Here is a 19,491-nt window from a genome sequence, read left to right as displayed (position 1 = left end):
CCTGCACTTTCACGTGCATGGGTATTGCTTATTCTTTTAGCAGATTACTGTAGGCATAACCCACATAAGAATGGCCGTTCTAAGTAATTGAACACAAATAACGATAAACAAGGGACAAAGAAAGATTAAACTATTCATATCTCAGGTGATCTGGTCCCCTCTGCATCCTTTAAAGATTTTTTTCACAAAAAGGCTAAAATAACAGTTTAATATAAAGCTGAACAGCATTTCAAAATAAGTGCAACATCATTGGCAATGATAAACGTCTCAGTTTTTTTTCCAACATTTCTTGCAGTCGTCCTTCGTTGAAGGCAAGTCTGATTCTGTACATCCTGAAGAGAGTAAACCACTAGAAAAAGAGAAGGCAGGAAAGGTCTGTTGAAGAATTCAAGGGCCAATCCAAACACTTTTGTCAAAGCATTCATCATCTGGCCAGTGACTGGATAGCAGCCGGTTCACTTGTTACAAAGTGACCATGGAGGAATCCAAGCCAATTCAACCGCAATTAGTAAACAACAAAAAAGTTTTAGATCTCTTTCAACCAATTCACACGAGCACATAATCTTCATTGGGTCTGTGGCGAGCCTGCAGACACTGATGACAGGGTCCAATCCTCCATCCTGTACAGAGCCCAGCCTCGTTTCAAAAAGGCTGATGTGCAAAACATTTCAACAGCGGACAAGCATTGCGTTCTCAAAAGTTAAGTGTTCGGTCAATGCCATCCAAGTTGTCCAGTAATTTAAGTAGAATACTGCCACTGTGGCGGTCTGAACGGTTGTTCTTTATATTGAGATATATACATAATTCCCTTTAACTTAATTTATGTATGTATAACTTGTGGTGTTCCGCAGGGGTCAGTGCTGGGTCCCCAACTCTTTACAATCTATATTAACGATTTGGAGGAGGGGACCGAGTGTAACATATCAAAGTTTGCAGATGATACAAAGATGGGACGGAAAGTAGTGAGTGAGGAGGACATAAAAAACCTGCAAAGGGACATAGACAGGCCAAGTAAGTGGGCAGAGATTTGGCAGATGGAATACAATACGGGAAAGTGTGAGGTTATGCACTTTGGCAGGAAAAATCATAGAGCAAGTTATTATCTTAATGGCAAGAAACTGGAAAGTACTGTAGTACAAAGGGATCTGGGGGTCCTGGTGCACAAAACTCAAAAAGTTAGTATGCAGGTGCAGCAAGTGATTAAGAAGGCCAATGGAATGTTGGCTTTTATTGCTAGGGGGATGGAATATAAAAACAGGGAGGTATTGCTGCAGTTGTACAAGGTATTGGTGAGACCGCACCTGGAATACTGCATGCAGTTTTGGTGTCCATACTTAAGAAAAGACATACTTGCTCTCGAGTCAGTACAAAGAAGGTTCACTCGGTTAATCCCGGGGATGAGGGGGTGGTCATATGAGGAGAGGTTGAGTAGATTGGGACTCTACTCATTGGAGTTCAGAAGAATGAGAGGCGATCTTATTGAAACATAAAAGATTGTGAAGGGGCTTGATCGGGTGGATGCGGTGAGGATGTTCCCAATGATGGGTGAAACTAGAACTAGGGGGCATAATCTTAAAATAAGGGGCTGCTCATTCAAAACTGAGATGAGGAGAAACTTCTTCACTCAGAGGGTGGTAGGTTTGTGGAATTTGCTGCCCCAGAAAGCTGTGGAAGCTACATCATTAAATAAATTTAAAACAGAAATAGATAGTTTCCTAGAAGTAAAGGGAATTAAGGGTTACGGGGAGCAGGCAGGAAATTGGACATGAGTCTAGGTTCGGAATGGTCATGGCCCTGTGGGTAGTGGAGTGGGCCCAGGGGCCATGTAGCCTTGTTCTGCTCCTACTGTGTTCTAATTCTGTGTTAGATTTCAGGAGATGGTTTTATTCCTGTTCCTGGCTGGGGTGGAGATGGCCTTTACAGAAGGTAAGTACTGTAGAAAATATAGGGACAGAGTGATCTCCTGGAAGAATTTCGATCGCCTAGATAGGTCGGAGAGGAATTTCCCAGATTTTTTTCTCCCAAATTGGCCATTGGGTCTTTATCTGGTTTTTCGCCTCTCCCGGGAGATCACATGGGTTCGGGTGGATGCAGAGTGATAGAAGATTTGAGGTTAGGATCAGATCAGCCATGATCTTATTGAATGGTGGAGCAGGCTCGAGGGGCCGATTGGCCTACTCCTGCTCCTATTTCTTATGTTCTTATGTCCATCAGCCGCTATCGCAATGACACCGGACCTCAGGCGCTAGGCAGGGGGAGGGGCCGGAGAGAGGGACAGAGGGGAGTGGGGGAGGGGAAGTGGGGGAGGGGGGGGGGGAGAGGGGAGGAGTGGGGGAGGGGAGGGGTGGGGGTGTGCGAGGGGAGGGAGGGAGGGAGGAAGAGAGGGGACGGGAGGGAGAGGGGGGAGGGGAGGGGAGGGAGGGATAGGACAAGGAGAGGACATGACAGGGAGAGGGGGGACACACAGGGGCAGGGAGACTAAGCGCCCCAAAATTGCCCTCGCAACGCGGGGCTCCCCAGCTAGTTTATGTATGTATAACTTACCTAACTGTATGTACTTAATTTACTTAATTGTATAACTTACCAGTTAGGGCTGTTGCCTCTTTAACTTACCTGTTGGGCCGTTGCCCCTTTAAGAGGCGACTAACGCGCTGACGTCACGCGTCACGTGACGCATGCGTGTCGGCCGCCGACCTAATGCGCTGACGTCACACGACGCATGCGCACTGGCCGCTGGCCCGATTCGGGCTTCCAAGACGGCCGCCGGCATAGCCCGGCCTATCGCGACTTCGGCTGCATCAGCCGGCAAGCGGGAGCGAAGTGATTCTCTGCTCCCGCGGCAAGTACTGGCACAGCCCGGCCTAGTAACCTCAGCCTTAAAGGCCAGCCTCAGTACCGCGGAGATTTACCGACAACGGCGCAGGTCACGTGACCGCCTAAGTGCACGCAAACGTGCTGACGTCATGATGCGGTCACGTGACGTCGGGAATATAGAGCCGAGTGTGAGGAGGTCATGAGGCTCCCCACACGCTCCCCACGGGACTGGGAACGCAGTCCTTGTGGATTCCCCGCTGGGACAAGGTCTACAACATGGTGCTCCTGCAGTCAGCCATCTTACCTGTTATCTTACTTACCGTAAGACCTACAACATGGAGTTCCTGCAGTCAGCCACCTTACCTGCTGCCCAGGAAGGGGGGAAAAAGAGTGGGAGAGCAATAGTGGTAGGGGATTCTATAGTAAGGGGAACAGATAGGCGTTTCTGTGGCCGTAGACGTGAATCCAGGATGGTTTGTTGCCTCCCTGGTGCCAGGGTCAAGGATGTCACTGAGCGGCTGCAGGGCATTCTGGAGGGGGAGGGTGAACAGCCAGTGGTCGTGGTCCACATTGGTACCAACGACATAGGTAAAAAGAGGGATGAGGTCCTGCAGCAAGAATTTAGGGAGCTAGGTGAAGGATTGAAGAGCAGGACCTCAAGGGTTGTAATCTCTGGGTTACTCCCGGTGCCACGTGCTAGTAAGTATAGGAATAGGAAGATAGAACAGATTAATGCGTGGCTAAAGGGATGGTGCAGGGGGGAGGGCTTTAGTTTCCTGGATCACTGGGTCTGCTTCTGGGAAAGGTGGGACTTGTACAAGTCAGACGGTTTACACCTGAACCAGAGGGGAGCCAATATCCTTGCGGGGAGGTTTGCTAGCACTGCTGGGGAGGGTTTAAACTAACTTGGCAGGGGGTTGGGGTACAGAGTGGAGCTATAGTAGGGGGTGATTTACAGCCAAATACAGAGGGAAAAACAAGTCAGCTGGGAAGGCAGAGCAAATATGTGAAGACAAAAGAGAATATGGCAGGGCTGGAAGGCATTTATTTTAATGCAAGGAGTCTTGCAAATAAGGTGGATGAACTGAAGTTGTTGTTGAACACATGGGAGTACGATATTGTTGCTATCACGGAGACATGGTTGAGGGAGGGTCAGGACTGGCAGCTCAATATTCCGGGGTATAGAATCTTCAGGCGAGACAGAGGGGGGTGTAAAAGGGGAGGGGGTGTTGCAATATTAATTAAGGAGTCAATTACTGCTGGAAGGAGGGATGATATATTAGCGGGTTCCTCTAATGAGGCCATATGGGTAGAACTTAAAAACAAAAAGGGGGCAAGCACTTTGCTGGGAGTGTACTATAGGCCCCCAAACAGTCAGGGGGAGATAGAGGAACAGATATGTAGGCAAATCTCAGAAAAGTGCAAAAATAATAGGGTAATAATAGTGGGGGATTTCAACTTCCCCAATATAAATTGGGACAGTCAGAGTGTGAAAGGCTTAGAGGGTGCAGAATTCTTAAAGTGCATCCAGGAGAGCTTTTTGAGCCAACATGTAGAAAGTCCTACAAGGGAGGGGGCGGTACTGGACCTAATTCTGGGGAATGTAGCCGGGCAAGTGGTGGAAGTGTCAGTAGGAGAGCATTTTGGCGACAGTGACCATAATTCGGTGAGATTTAAGGTGGTCATGAAAAAAGACAAAGACGGCCCGGAAATAAGGGTTCTAAATTGGGGGAAGGCCGATTTTAATATGATAAGGCAGGATCTGGCCAAAGTGGACTGGGAGCAGCTGCTTATAGGAAAATCCACATCAAAACAGTGGGAGACTTTCAGAAGGGAAATAGAGAGAGTACAACGCCAACATGTTCCTGTAAAGGTCAAGGGTGGGACCAACAAGCAAAGGGAACCTTGGATGACAAGGGATATACAAAAATGCATTAGAAATAAAAGGGGGGCTTTTGGCAGTTACAAAAGACTAAAGACGGAAGAAGCCCTAGAGGAGTATAAAAAGTGCAGGGGCATACTTAAAAAAGAAATTAGGAGGGCGAGGAGGGGCCATGAAATAACACTGTCGAGCAAAATAAAGGAAAATCCTAAGATGTTTTATAAGTATATTAAGGGCAAGAGGATAACCAGGGAAAGGGTAGGGCCCATTAGGGACCAAAGTGGCAATCTGTGTGTAGAGCCAGAGGATGTAGGCGGGGTTTTAAATGAATTTTTTGCATCTGTGTTCACTATGGAGAAAGACGATGCAGACATAGAAATCGGGCAAGGGGACTGTGACATACTTGAGCATATTAGCATCGAGAGGGAGGAGGTGCTAGCGGTTTTGGCAGGCCAAAAAGTGGATAAATCCCCAGGCCCGAACGAGATGTATCCCAGGCTGCTGTGGGAGGCAAAGGAGGAGATTGCAGGGGCTCTGACACAAATTTTTCAGAACCTCTCTGGCCACAGGGGATGTACCAGAGGACTGGAGAACAGCTAACGTAGTACCATTATTCAAGAAGGGTAGCAGGGATAAACCAGGGAATTACAGGCCAGTGAGTCTAACATCTGTGGTGGGGAAATTATTGGAAAAATTCTGAGGGAGAAAATTAATCTCCACTTGGAGAGGCAAGGATTAATCGGGGATAGTCAGCATGGCTTTGTCAAGGGTAAATCATGTCTGACAAATCTGATTGAATTTTTCGAGGGGGTGACTAGGGGGGTGGATGAGGGAAATGCTGTGGATGTGGTTTACATGGACTTCAGTAAAGCTTTTGACAAAGTCCCGCATAGGAGACTGGTCAAGAAGGTAAGAGCCCATGGGATCCAGGGTGCCTTGGCGCGTTGGATCCTAAACTGGCTGAGTGGCAGGAGGCAGAGGGTGATGGTTGAAGGTTGCTTTTGTGACTGGAAGCCTGTGTCCAGTGGGGTACCTCAGGGATCGGTGCTGGGTCCCTTGTTGTTTGTGATCTACATAAATGATTTGGATGAGAATGTAAAAGGTATGATCAGTAAGTTCGCAGATGACACGAAAATTGGTGGGGTGGTAAATTGCGAGGAGGAAAGCCTCAGGTTACAGGATGATATAAACGGGTTGGTCAGATGGGCGGAAAAGTGGCAAATGGAATTTAACCCTGAAAAGTGAGAGGTGATGCATTTTGGACGGACAAATAAGGCAAGGGAATACACAATGAGTGGTAGGACCCTAGGAAGTACAGAGGGTCAGAGGGACCTTGGTGTACATGTACATAGATCCCTGAAGGCAGCGGAGCAGGTAGATAAGGTGGTTAAAAAGGCATATGGGATACTTGCCTTCATTAGCCGAGGCATAGAATATAAGAGCAGGGAGGTTATGATGGAGCTGTACAAAACGCTGGTGAGGCCACAGCTGGAGTACTGTGTGCAGTTCTGGTCGCCTCACTATAGGAAGGATGTGATTGCTTTGGAGAGGGTGCAGAGAAGATTCACCAGGATGTTACCTGGGATGGAGCGCCTCAGCTATGAAGAGAGGCTGGACAGGCTGGGGTTGTTTTCCTTGGAGCAAAGAAGGCTGGGGGGGGACCTGATTGAGGTGTACAAAATGATGAGGGGCATAGATAGGGTAGATAAAGAGGAACTTTTCCCCTTAGTACGGGGGTCAATAACAAGGGGGCATAGATTCAGGGTAAGGGGCAGGAGATTTAGAGGGGATTTGAGGAGGAACTTTTTCACCCAGAGGGCGGTTGGAATGTGGAACTCAATGCCTGAAAGGGTGGTAGAGGCAGGAACCCTCACAACATTCAAGAAGCATTTGGATGAGCACTTGAAATGCCATTGCATACAAGGCTATGGACCAAATGCTGGAAAATGGGATTAGACTGGACAGGGATGGATGGGCGGCGCAGACACGATGGGCCGAAGGGCCTCTTTCTGTGCTGTAAAACTCTATGACTTACCTGCTGTAATTATCCTGTGATCTACAATATGGTGCTCTTGCAGTCAGCCATCTTACCTGCTACCTTACCTGCTGTGTTATCTTGTTCTGGTAAATAAACAATTTATTTATAGTTCGTCGAAGCTAAACTCTTTTATATAGTGGCGATTTACACGGACCACTACATTGGTGACCCTACGACGTGAGTACGGGAGTACATCAATTCCAACGCTACATTGGTGATCCTACAACGTGAGTACTGGAGCTCATCAATTCCAAAGCTACAATTGGTGAACCCGTATCCGTGAACGATTTTCACGGTAGCAACGCACGCCTGAACCTCGTCTTTACTCGAGATGACCAACGCACAACCGACGAACAACACGGAACAGCAACCGCTTAATACAGATTCTACTAAAAGGGACCCCGTTTTTGCAAACGTCTTCGCAATGGAAGCGCAGCTTGGAGGTGAGCCTGTTTTTCATGAACAATTTCATAAAAGTAGAGCACAACCAACGGCAACAGTCGTCCACCAGCACTACAATTGGTGGGTTTGTGAACGTTTTTCACAAACAAAGCATGCAATGGAAGCATCAGCCGTTTTGCTGTCGCTACCGCAATTCAGGGAGCCACGGACTCCCTCGTGCTTTTTGAAGGAAGAAGCCCTGTTCGTTGTGAACAGCGATGCGGTACAGACCACGCAAGTGCACACGGTCTCCGTATTCGATTCTTCTACTGCCTCACGGGTCGTTTGCCTCTACGCCTATAGCAACAGCAAGTATACATCTCTCCAAGCGCGGGGTACAGCATGTTCGGGCCCACAGGATTGGAGCGCACCCAGCGGGGATACCACGAGGACTCACCCCCGCAAAATACGGGGACGCACACCTACCACGAGAACCCCTCCCTCGTGAACACCGGTGACTCTTTTCCCGCCGACGACGCACCAGCTTTTTAGCTTGCTACATGATTCGGCGTGAACAAAAGTGTGCCGCCCTACTGGCTGTTTTTTTTCTTAAATTTACAACCTGAACTGTTCAGAAGGCTGCGTGTTCAAATCACGTCGAATGTAGTGGCCCGTGTAAATCGCCACTATATAAAAAAGAGTTTAGCTTCGACGAACTATAAATAAATTGTTTATTTACCAGAAGATAACACAGCAGGTAAGGTAGCAGGTAAGATGGCTGACTGCAAGAGCACCATATTGTAGATCACAGGATAATTACAGCAGGTAAGGTAACAGGTAAGGTGGCTGACTGCAGGAACTCCATGTTGTAGGTCTTACGGTAAGTAAGATAGCAGGTAAGATGGCTGACTGCAGGAGCACCATGTTGTAGACCTTGTCCCAGCGGGGAATCCACAAGGACTGCGTTCCCAGTCCCGTGGGGAGCCTCATGACCTCCTCACACTCGGCTCTATATTCCCGACGTCACGTGACCGCATCATGACGTCAGCACGTTTGCGTGCACTTAGGCGGTCACGTGACCTGCGCCGTTGTCGGTAAATCTCCGCGGTACTGAGGCTGGCCTTTAAGGCCGAGGTTACTAGGCCGGGCTGTGCCAGTACTTGCCGCGGGAGCGGAGAATCACTTCGCTCCCGCTTGCCGGCTGATACAGCCGAAGTCGCGATAGGCCGGGCTATGCCGGCGGCCGTCTTGGAAGCCCGAATCGGGCCGGCGGCCAGTGCGCATGCGTCGTGTGACGTCAGCGCATTAGGTCGGCGGCCGACGCGCATGCGTCACGTGATGCGTGACGTCAGCGCGTTAGGTCGCCTCTTAAAGGGGCAACGGCCCAACAGGTAAGTTAAAAGAGGCAACAGCGTTAACTGGTAAGTTATACAATAAGTAAATTAAGTACATACAGTTAGGTAAGTTATACATACATAAATAAGTTAAGTTAAAGGGAATTATGTATATATCTCAATATGATTTATTCAGATACATTCCAGGGCTTTCAATACCGAGTGGTAGGTCTACCTCCAGCAGGCACAGCTGCAGGAACGGTCACTCTCCTCACACGTATCCTTGCTTATTCTGTGAGACAATATTCCCTTTTTGCCTGCTCTGGGTAGTGTTGACCAGAATCGCCATCGCAGCTTAACCGGTTTGTATGGGTTCCGTTTCATCAGAATAAAGTCAAAATTAACAAAAGTGTTCATAGCATAAAACACATTGGCATTGTCCGGGATCACCAACTCTGAAAGGCAGAGGAAACATACATTATTATTTACACATTTTTTAATTTTTTTTTTTTTTTTTTTTTTTGAGCGTTGATTGGATTAAGATACAACGGTGAACTAGATACAGAATTATGAATGGCTGGGAGTAATCGGACTGTAATTTGTTGCAAGGGTTCAGAAGGTATTACAAACCACAAAAGAAAAGCTCGAAGGTTTACACCATCCTTGGATAGATTCAATAACCAAAACAATTATTTTTTTAATCCAGTCTCAGGAGTTGGGTTTTGGTGGCAAGACCGGAATTTATTACCCCTCCCTAATTGCCCCGGAGAAGATCGGTGGTGGCCACCTTCTTTGTCACAGTTTTTGACACAACAGAGTGGCTTGCGAGGCAACCTCAGAGGGCAGTTGAGGGCAGTTAAGAGTCAACCACATTTATGTGGGACTTCATAGCGAGAGGATTCGAGTACAGGAGCAAGGATGTCTTGCTGCAGTTGTACAGGGCCTTGGTGAGGCCACACCTTGAGTATAGTGTGCAGTTTGGGTCGCCTTATCTGAGGAAGGATGTTCTTGCCATGGAGGGAGGGCAACGAAGATTCACCAGACTGATACCTGGGATGGCAGGAATGATGTATGGAGAGAGATTGGGTCGATCAGGCTTATATTCGTTAGAGTTTAGAAGAATGAGAGGGGATCTCATTGAAACTTATAAAATTCTTACAGGACTAGACAGATTGGATGCAGGAAGGATGTTCCCGATGGCAGGGGAGTCCAGAACCAGGGGTCAAAGTCTAAGGATAAGGGGTAAGCCATTTATGACTGAGATGAGGAAGAATTTCTTCACCCAGAGAGTGGTGAACCTGTGGAATTCTCTACCACAGAAAGCAGTTGAGGCCAACTCATTAAATATATTCAAGAAGGAGTTAGATAGATTTCTTAAGGCTAAAGCGATCAAGGGATATGGGGAGAAAGCAGAGACAGGGTACTGAATTTGGATGATCAACCATGATCTCATTAAATGGTGGAGCAGGCTCGAGGGGCCGAATGGCCTTCGCCCGCTCCTATCTTCTATGTTTCTATGAGTCACTTATGGGTTAGACGGGTAAGGACGTCAGGTTTCCTTTCTAAAGAACATTAGTGAACCCAGTGGGTTTTTACAACGATCCAACAGCTTCACAGTCACTTTTACGGATACCAGTATCAAGACTAAAAGATGCTATTGCATTATCACTGTAAAACATCGACAACCATCGCCATCCCTTCATCACTGTTAGGTAGGGAATTTCAGGATTCAGACCCAACACCATCGGGGGAAGCACCATCACCACAAGAACAGCAGCGGCTCAAGGAGAGGGCCCTCCACCACCTCAGGGCAATGAGGGATGCACAATAAATGTTGGCTTGGTCAGTGACGCCGACATCCAGAGAATTAATTTTTTTTAAATGCTGACTGGAATAGAATTCTACAGGCATTGGGAGTGAGGCAATCTGCTCAGTGGAGTCTGGACAGTGAGTTTTGGCTGGATTTTCAACCATGAGGGAATCACAGCCATGAAGTCTGATCCCATCTTCAAGTATGCCCTGGCATCCACTTTTCACTAGAAAAAGGTGGTAGGAGAGGGGGTCACTGATCAGCAAATCAGGAGCAGGAACCCCATCCAATTTTTGTGCTTCATAGCCCAGGAGCAGTGGGGACAACTGAAGAGAAAAAAATGGTTCTTGACTTAGTAAAAGAAAGTGGTTAATGCATTTTTTTTTAAATAAACAATTTAAAATTAGAATGAAGAAACCAGAATAATGCTGGTAAATTCTGAATTATTCAAATAGTTTAATCCTCAACCAACTCCAGGTGTGCACTCTTCACGCAATATAGCTTTTTGGGGAATTAGCGGATGTGAGCCTCTAAATTGTAGGAGGGTTTTTTCTTTCATTCTGTGCATACAATAGCTGCTTATAGAGAAACGTCAATCTAAATTAGTCCAGGTTGGATCCAGCCAATCCTGCTGAATGCAGTTGGATAAGTTCAACTCTAAGAAATTGGATTTTCCCAGCTTTTGGAGGAATCAGAAGAAAATATAAATCTACTGGCAGAAATAGATGTATCTTTTGGGATAGATTTACCAAAATGTGAGACAATTTTCACCCCTCACCTCTATCTTCTGAGATGACCTGTATGAGCTGATAATCCTCTGGATGTTCAGTTTCCAGGTTGTACTTGGACATGGCTCTCTGGATAACAACAGGTGTCTTATCTTGGTCAGTCAGCTAGAGAAAGAGAAAAATAAACATTATTTTTCATTAATACATTTGATAGCGAGGGAGAGACAGAGACCAGAGTATAAAGTTTTTCCAAAGGGCTTTAAAATGGCAACTTTCACCCAGAAGGCAAACTCTGACATTACATTGAATGTTGTACAAGTTGCATTGGAAAAATACTATCCATTTATAGAACTGGTCTACTGCCCTTCCTCCCAACTTCCCAGGACTGGCATTGCAGAACCTGCCCAAGACGCGGTGAAACCCGCTCACCGTGGGCAGCGAAGGTAGACATTTGAGTGTACAATGGAAACAGAGCCCAGTGTTCTGCCTCAGGCTCCTGGGCAGCTTTACCCACATTCTCAGTTTAAAGCAAATAAATAGCGCAAAAGATTGAATTTAAGCACTCCACTTTTTTGTCTACTTTTAATATTTATTGTCAATACAGCAAAAGGTTTACAACTGTTTACTCAATCTGACGTTTCCCAACATTAGTTCTTGTTTATATAAATGATTCAGTAAAACTGGTTAAACAAACAAAATGTTCCAGACATTTAGCAATTTTCAGTTCCTGAGTAGAGTGCAAAATCTTAATATTCACCTCACAATTGTGAAATACTCTGGAATTATGTCAGGTAAACAGGATATTGAAATGACAGAATGTACCAATGTTCATTTATTTCTTAAACGCCCCATTATTTTTTTTAAATCTTGTTTTGGGTTTAAATCCAACTAGGTCACTTTAGCAGCTCATTTCTCCCAGCTCAAGAGTTTGAACAATTCAGCAAACGATTGGCCCCATGAGATGAAAAGCTCGGACAGATCTGGTGTTCCTTCTTACACCAGAACTGCCAGTTGAGAGAGACTGCACATGTTTAATTCCCTTTTTAGGCTGCAGCCCGTAGTTACAAATTTACTCTTTCCAGCCACTCTGAAGCAAAGGTCAACACAAAACACAGCCACTTAAAATGCAACCATCAAGTCTCAATGTCCTCTCCAACACAGCAATGAAGCCTTGGCTTCAATTTGTAATTGACTAGATCGATCAATAAATATTCTAAAGAGCATCTCCTTAAAAGATCACCCATTGTTCCATTACAGTTTTTCCTGTCAGTCTTTAGTTCCATTTTACCCTGGCTAGATCCTATCGCATCCCATTGAAGTTAGCCCTATTTCAGTTTAGAAGTTCCACTCTAGATTGTTCCTTGCTCCTCTCCATTGCTAATCTAAATCTTATGATACGATGAGCACTCGTACCCAAGTGTTCTCCCAAAGACACTTGGTCGACCTGGCCCACCTCATTCCCCAGCACCAGATCCAGCAATGCCTCTTTCCTAGTTGGGCCAAGGAAATTCTCCTGAACACATTTCAGAAATTCCTCCCCCTCCTTTCCCTTTACCCTAGCATTATCTCAATCGATATTTGGGTAATTAAGTCCCCCAATATCACCACTCTATAGCTCTTGCATATCTCTGCCATTTCCCTGCAGATTTGCTCCTCTACCTCCCGCTCACTATTTGGAGGCCTATAGAATACTGCCAATAGCGTGATCATACCCTTTTTGCTCAAGTCTAACCAAATGGATTCTGTCCTTGTCCCCTCAAGAACATCCTCCTTTTCCAACATTACAATGTCTTCCTTAATCAGCACTGCCATCCCACCTCCCTTTTTTCCTTCCCTATCTTTTCTGAACATCTTGTACCCTTGAATATTAAGTGCCCAGTCCGCACCATTTTTAAGCCACGTTTCCGTTATTGCAACATCATATTGCCACATGGCTAATTGTGCTTGCAGCTCACCAACCTTATTCGCCACACTTTGTGTGTTTACGTACATGCATTCTAAATCCATTTTTGAATATTTTGTAGTCTTTCTTAGTCTGCTCCTATCTAATATGGTACTACTTCCACCTCGAGTACTACTTTCTTCTCTAGTACTATCCAACACACTCACTCTTTTATGCACCTTATTCCTCTTTTCTACTCCTATATGCTGGTGCCCATCCCCCTGCCAAGCTAGTTTAAACCCTCCCCAACAGTATTAACAGTCCTAGCCAGAATGGAGATGACAGGGTAATTCCCCAGTCAATCACGCTTGGACACTGCACTTTTGTAAGTGACTGGACTGCTTTTATGCACATAATTTGTATTATGACACTATCCTCCACTTAATGCATTTTGCTGGAGAAATAATCAATTTGGTTGCTGAGGGAAGTAAGAATGCAACAGCGGAGGCACTGGCCACACACAACCTTCCAATCCTCTTGGATATGGGAGAGGTGCCAGAGGACTGGAGGGTTGAAAATGTTACACCCCTGTTCAAAAAAGCAGAGTAGTATAAACCCGGCAAGTACAGGTCAGTCAGCCTAATGTCTGCGGTGTAGAAACTTTGAAAGACAATAATCAGAGACAAAATTGTCACTTGGAAACATATGGGTTAATAAATGACAACCAGCATGGGTTTGTTAAAAACATATCGGCCCGTCATTTTTGATGGGAGGCTTCCTGCGTGCGGATGCCTCCTATCGGAAAAAAAATCTACGCCCTTACCTGAGGGCTCCCGAGGACCAGACACTTCCTCTCCTGGGCTTCTCCACAGTTGAAATGCACAGGGCCCAGGTATCCCAGGCATTCTTGACAGATCGGAAATGCCGGTTTTCAGCGCATGTGCTTCGCATGCCTGATACCGGCATTTCCGATGTCCCTACGGGTGAGTACACAGCGCGTACACCCCCATCATCAGAAAATACGGGCCATCATGTTTGACTAAACTGATTGATTTCTTCGATTAAGTACTGGAGAGGTTGAAGATAGCGCGGTTGATGTTGTATATACGGACTTTCAAAAAGACATTTGATAAAGTATCACATAATAGATTAGCAGAAAAATTGAATCCCATGGGATTGAAGGGGCAGTGACAGCATGGATACCAAATTTGTTAAGAGACAGAAAGCAGAGAGTAGTGGTGAACGGTTGTTTTTCCAGATGTGCTCCCCAGGGGTCAGTGTAGGGACCATTGCTCTTTTTGATATATATTAATCACCTGCATTGGATATACTGGAGAAATAATCCTGCTTTTATCAGGAGACTCTGCTGTAGCTTTGGTCAGTTCAGTTTGCTGTAGTTCACAGATACTCGGTTTGCTGTAAAATATATTGTTTGCTGCAAGTCCCGTCCCATCTCCAACTCATTGACTGACACAGTGGTGTCAATTTGTGATCATTAAACTGTGGCTGATGCACAACAGCCTGAATGATGGCTTGACCTGGTTGATGTGCCTCAACGAATCCGAGACTCAACGTTAACGGAGCAAAGCAAGGCTTTTATTAACTCAGAAAGTAATACACAGTGGAGAAGTGTCTCTCATCCAGAGATCTGCTGTACTGCCTGTGAGACACGCTGGGGCCTGCTTAAGTAGGGGCCAGGTATGGGCGGAGCCCTACACACAATACAATACAGGTAAGGAAATGAAACTGGAACTAAACTCCCCTGCTTGTCACAGGCACAATCAAACACAGAGAATACAGAGTGCCTGATGAATGGCATATTTCATCACACTGGTAAAGCTAAAATTTAGGTAACAAATATTTCTTTTATTTGCCAGAACTCATCCAGAGGTTGTTTTAAGTTATAACACTCAAGTATGAGAAGCAGATTTCCACACATCACACAGTGTTACTTGGAAACCACAATCAGACAGGTTTTTACAGGAGTCCTGACGAAGGGTTTCGACCTGAAACGTTGACTCTTTCTCTCTCCACAGATGTTGCCTGGCCTGCTGAGTTTTTCCAGCATTTTCTGTTGTTATTTAGGTTTTTACTATTCTTCCCCAACCTAAAATACACGAGAGGATCACCAAGTTATACGGCCAGCGTGTTAACCATATGGTCAATAATGGTTAGGTTTGATGCGGTTTTCTTGAACCAGTCATCAAGTGATCATTTTATTTTGGGATGCGTCTTTCTCAACACCCCCCATTTTTCATTTGCTTTCTTGCATCCTTTTAAACTCCACGTGATCCAAGGAAGAAAAACTGTTCAAGGTCGCTGCTAATACTACTCAAATTAGCTACCAGGAGGTGCCAGAAGTGCCTGTGGTTATTCGCTTGCTAATTGATGGACCCAGCCTCCAATCTGTACCTCCTTGCTGCATTTTTGTAATCAGGAATTTAGTATGTTGTGGGGGTGGGAGGGAGAGACCACAAATGAATTGATATCAGCCCATTCCCTGGATAAGGGCATTAGAGTGCCACACCTTACTGTGTTCTGTACATTTAATGAATAAGATCAGAAAAAGTTATTAGGCCCCAAAATTCACACACAGTTCTACAGCATTCTGAACGAAAGTTGAAATGACAGCCAAAACACTCAGGAGACAGAAAAGACATCTGCAGCGTAGACTATGTGGAAAATAGACATCATGAAGTAGCACTGATAGCAGCTACACAGCCATCTTGAATATGACCAGATAGCGACAAGTGGCTCAGATGTCTTTTTTTTTAATGCAAGAGGAACATTTGCCTTTTACAGCTACATCTATACTGAGAAAGCAAATGAGTATTATTATACAGCATGAATGTGAACAATGGAAACAATCCATGCACTTACCAAAATGCTTTTATATAGATCTCCATTGTCCTCCTCTAGTCTGACCCAGATGATAGAGGTGTCTTCTTTCTGCTGGTTGTACACAGGAAGTGCTAATGCTGAATTGCAGGAAGTCACTGAGATAGAGCGCTTGTGGAGCTTAGGATTGTGGGAGAATGATGGCGATGAAGACACAGTACTGGTCAAGGATGAGACTTCCGAGGAGGCGGTGTCCACAGAGTGTACGGACGAACTCGATGATAAAGATTCGGATGACTGCAGAATAATTTATTTTTTATTTTTTAAATGTGTCAATGATTACATGTCAGAATCATTCCTTCCTCCCAGTTACATCCATTGCACCATGCAACTCACTCCACCCCCCTCCCCAAACAATGGAGCCATTGTGGACACAACAACTTGGCCTCCAGGAGGTGAAGTGGTGGATGATACCATGGCAGCAAAACTGTGAAATTTTTCCCTCCATTCTTCTCCCTCCCTCTCCCCACCCAAAATTATCACCGATGAATGATGCCACCATCTAATGTCCACCAGTTGTTAAGCCAATACTGACAGTACATCACTTATTATGTTGGATTGTTAGTTCACAGCGTGCACAAGTTGAACGCGGCCAATACACTTGAACATTTGAGCTAATGTTTTAACAACATTTGTCAAATAATCCCTTTGGTATTTTAGTTGAACTGGTCTCGGTACTTGAACACTCATACCTACATGGAGATGTTTCTCCTGGCTGCCTCACGGGGTCACCCACTGAAACCTTGGAGCATCTGCCGATACTGGCTGAAATTAAAATACACCCTGTGCTAGTGGAGTGCTTGAATAAGCCATGTGGAGAGCGCATGCAAAAAAGAGAGCACGGGGGAGGGGGGCGAGAGCGCGCCGGGGGGGAGGGGAGAGAGAGAGAGAGAGAGAGAGAGAGAGAGAGAGAGAGAGACTGGGGGGAGGGGGAGAGACAGAGAGCTGGGGGGAGGAGGAGAGGGAGGAAGGAAGGAAGAGAAGGAGAGAGAGAGAGAGAGAGAAATAAGGAAATTAGGAGCTAAAATCACCCCAGGTCACTAATGCAGCTCTTAGGAGAAAACATAAAATTCTTACAGGGCTTGACAGGGTAGATGCAGGGAGGATGTTTCCCCTGGCTGGGGAGTTTAGAACCAGGGGTCATTCTCAGAATAAGGGGTCGGCCATTTAGGACTGAGATGAGGAGAAATGTCTTCACTCAGAAGGTTGTGAACCTTTAGAATTCTCTATTCCAGTGGGCTGTGGAGGCTCAGTCAGTCATTGAGTATATTCAAGGCAGAAATCGATAGATTTTGGATGTTAAGGGAACCAAGGAATATGGGGATAGTGCAGGAAGGTGGAGTTGAGGTAGAAGATCAGCCATGATCTCATTGAATGGCGGAGCAGGCTCGAAGGGCCTACTCCAGCTCCTATCTCTTATGTTCTTCAGCAATGAAGAGACAGTAAAGGCACAGAAGAGGGGAAAAGTAAGGACCAAAAAAACAGGAGAATCCATAAAAAGGGTGGGGCTTTTGAAACAGAAAAACGCCCTAAACACAAGAAAAAATGTAGTAATGGCTAACTGAACTGTTGAGAATAAACTGCTGAAGTTTCCAGGGAGCGGGTCATAAGCACTTTCTACTAAAACCAATGATATCAGGTCACCGATAACCTCCCAGGAAACGACGTCCTTCTGCAGAGTACGTGTTGAGCAACTAAAGGTCAAGTAGAAAACAACAAAGCATGCAGTCAAGAGGGAACCTGGTGTCTGTACAGGGAGGTGCTTTACTTTGTTGCGATTTGCAGAGCAGTTTGCTAGATTTTGACCCAAAGCACGGTTTTTGTGGACTAAGCACTTTTATCTGCTACAGTCACAGCCCGTGTGTTAAATTTACTGTGAACCATGTGAAGTCAGCTTGCACTTCATGCAGTCCTTAAAGAAGATTTTAAAAACATTAAACTTAAGATTAAGGACCTTGGTTATTCGTGTGATAATCAAATGTTTAACACACAAAGCTTCCTTTGTACATTTTGCCTACGTATTAAAATTGTACAAAATAGCTACACAAAAATAAACTAAGCTTGTATTTCATAAACAGTCAGTTTTCACTCTGTGGAACTAATGGTATTTTTTCTAGAATCTGATGGTGGCCTACAGCCTTTGTAAACACCTCGTATCCTTTTGACTGCAACAATACAGAAGAAGAATGTATCTGGATAGAACGAGTTGATCCCGAACCTCCCAGGTCAATACGCTTTACACAGTGAATCCCCTCTAAGTCACCTTCTTCGACGGTTCCTCTGGAGTGTCTGTGGGCGTTGTGCAGGCCTCTTCGATTCCAACAACTCTGGAATCGGACGATGAAATGCTGACCGAGTCCATGCTCTCGCCGGAACTCCCGCTCGGAGGGGATTTGGGCTGGTCACAACTCTTTGTTGGAGTGTTGTTCGTGATGACTTCTGGCCCTAGCGGAAGCTAGATAAGAGGGAGAAGGGAACAGAGGGTTATGCCGATAGAGTTAGATGAGGAAGGATGGGAAGAGTCTTAAGTGGAGCATAAATGTCGGCATGGGCTGGTTGGGCTGAATGGCCTGTTTCTGTCCTGTAAATTCTCTGTAAAATGGAGCACTTGCCACCTGCCCCTTAATACATCACCAGTACATTAAGTAATGGTGTCTTGCTGCATTGGCATGGCAGGCTCAGACAGACTAACTGAAGATACCAACAGGAGCAAGAGCAGAAAAGGCAAAGCGTTAATACGGACTAATCTCAATCTTTTAGCTGGCCAAGGCAACGAGGTGTCCAAAGGATTGCAGCTACTAAATCACAAGCAGGACTGCCCATCATGTCGAGTCCCATTCTCAAGGCAGAGCAGCAGTCTGCACGCCACATTGGAAAATTCCACATTTTCTTCCTTTAGGCAGGTTGAATTAAGCAGGTCAAATTAAGCCAAGAGACGAGTGTCCGGTCACGCATTTATTCAATGCATTATTCCGGCCTTTCAAGTAAATTGAAAGCTGTTGCCATAGTGATGCATCCTTAAAAATTGAAAAAGGATTGCATTTTATGTTTCACCCACCTACAAAATAAAAGTACATACCCAGATAGTAACCACATTAATAGATTTTATTGGGAGACAATTTTTTTTTTTTTTTCCGATAAAATGTCATGCCAGTTAAAGATCAGCCCAAAAGGAGATAAGGAGTGTGTCCGGGGGAGGAGGGGGAAAAGGACAAGCAATCAGTTTTTCCAATTAGGGTACCACTAGTCTACCATGAAGGAAAGAGTCAAGTCTTAAGAAATACAGCTCCACATCCTGTTTTCTTCCTCCTCCTCCACCCCCCTTCCCATCCAACGCATTCAAAATTGGATGGTTCACATTTGACTACCAGCTGATAACATATATAAAACCTTTAGATCGTGTTAGTTCACCGGTTGGATGCCCAAGCCACAGTTTCTGCAGCTGTTACAGGGGGAAAGAGAGCAGCTTGCACACGACGAGGTCAACAACAACAATTTTAAAAACATCAAATAACGTCAAATGTCACGTAGCATAGTGCATCAGCAGTGTGGCTCAGTTGGTAGTCTCTGATTCAGAAGGCCATGGGTTTAAGCCCCACTCCAGAGATTGAGCACAAAATCTAGGTCAACACTTTGGCGTAGTACTGAGGGAGTGCTGCACCGCCAGAGGTGATGTCTTTCGCATGCGATGTTCACTGAGGCTCCCACCTTCTCTCAGGTGGAC

General features: G+C 45.6%; 1 protein-coding gene across 2 annotated transcripts in view; it reads right to left on the bottom strand.

The window, feature by feature from the left end:
- Positions 1-7,829: 7,829 nt before the first annotated feature.
- LOC147121829 (ral guanine nucleotide dissociation stimulator-like 1) overlaps positions 7,830-19,491 on the bottom strand; it is a 37,212-nt gene continuing 25,550 nt past the window's right edge. For both annotated transcript variants that reach the window (XM_085982341.1, XM_085982342.1), the window contains 4 exons: positions 18,031-18,222; positions 15,750-16,004; positions 11,038-11,152; positions 7,830-8,904 (listed from right to left, as the gene is read on the bottom strand). In XM_085982341.1, the coding sequence (XP_085838467.1) occupies positions 8,681-8,904; positions 11,038-11,152; positions 15,750-16,004; positions 18,031-18,222 (786 nt within the window). In that variant the 3' untranslated portion in view covers positions 7,830-8,680. The remainder of the gene's footprint in view (positions 8,905-11,037; positions 11,153-15,749; positions 16,005-18,030; positions 18,223-19,491) is intronic.

This window comes from Somniosus microcephalus, chromosome 3 (genome assembly GCF_052327205.1).
Source record: "Somniosus microcephalus isolate GS21.2 chromosome 3, FLI_Smic_1.0, whole genome shotgun sequence".
NCBI classification, from domain to species: Eukaryota; Metazoa; Chordata; class Chondrichthyes; order Squaliformes; family Somniosidae; genus Somniosus; species Somniosus microcephalus.
This window is presented reverse-complemented; position numbering and strand designations above follow the sequence as displayed.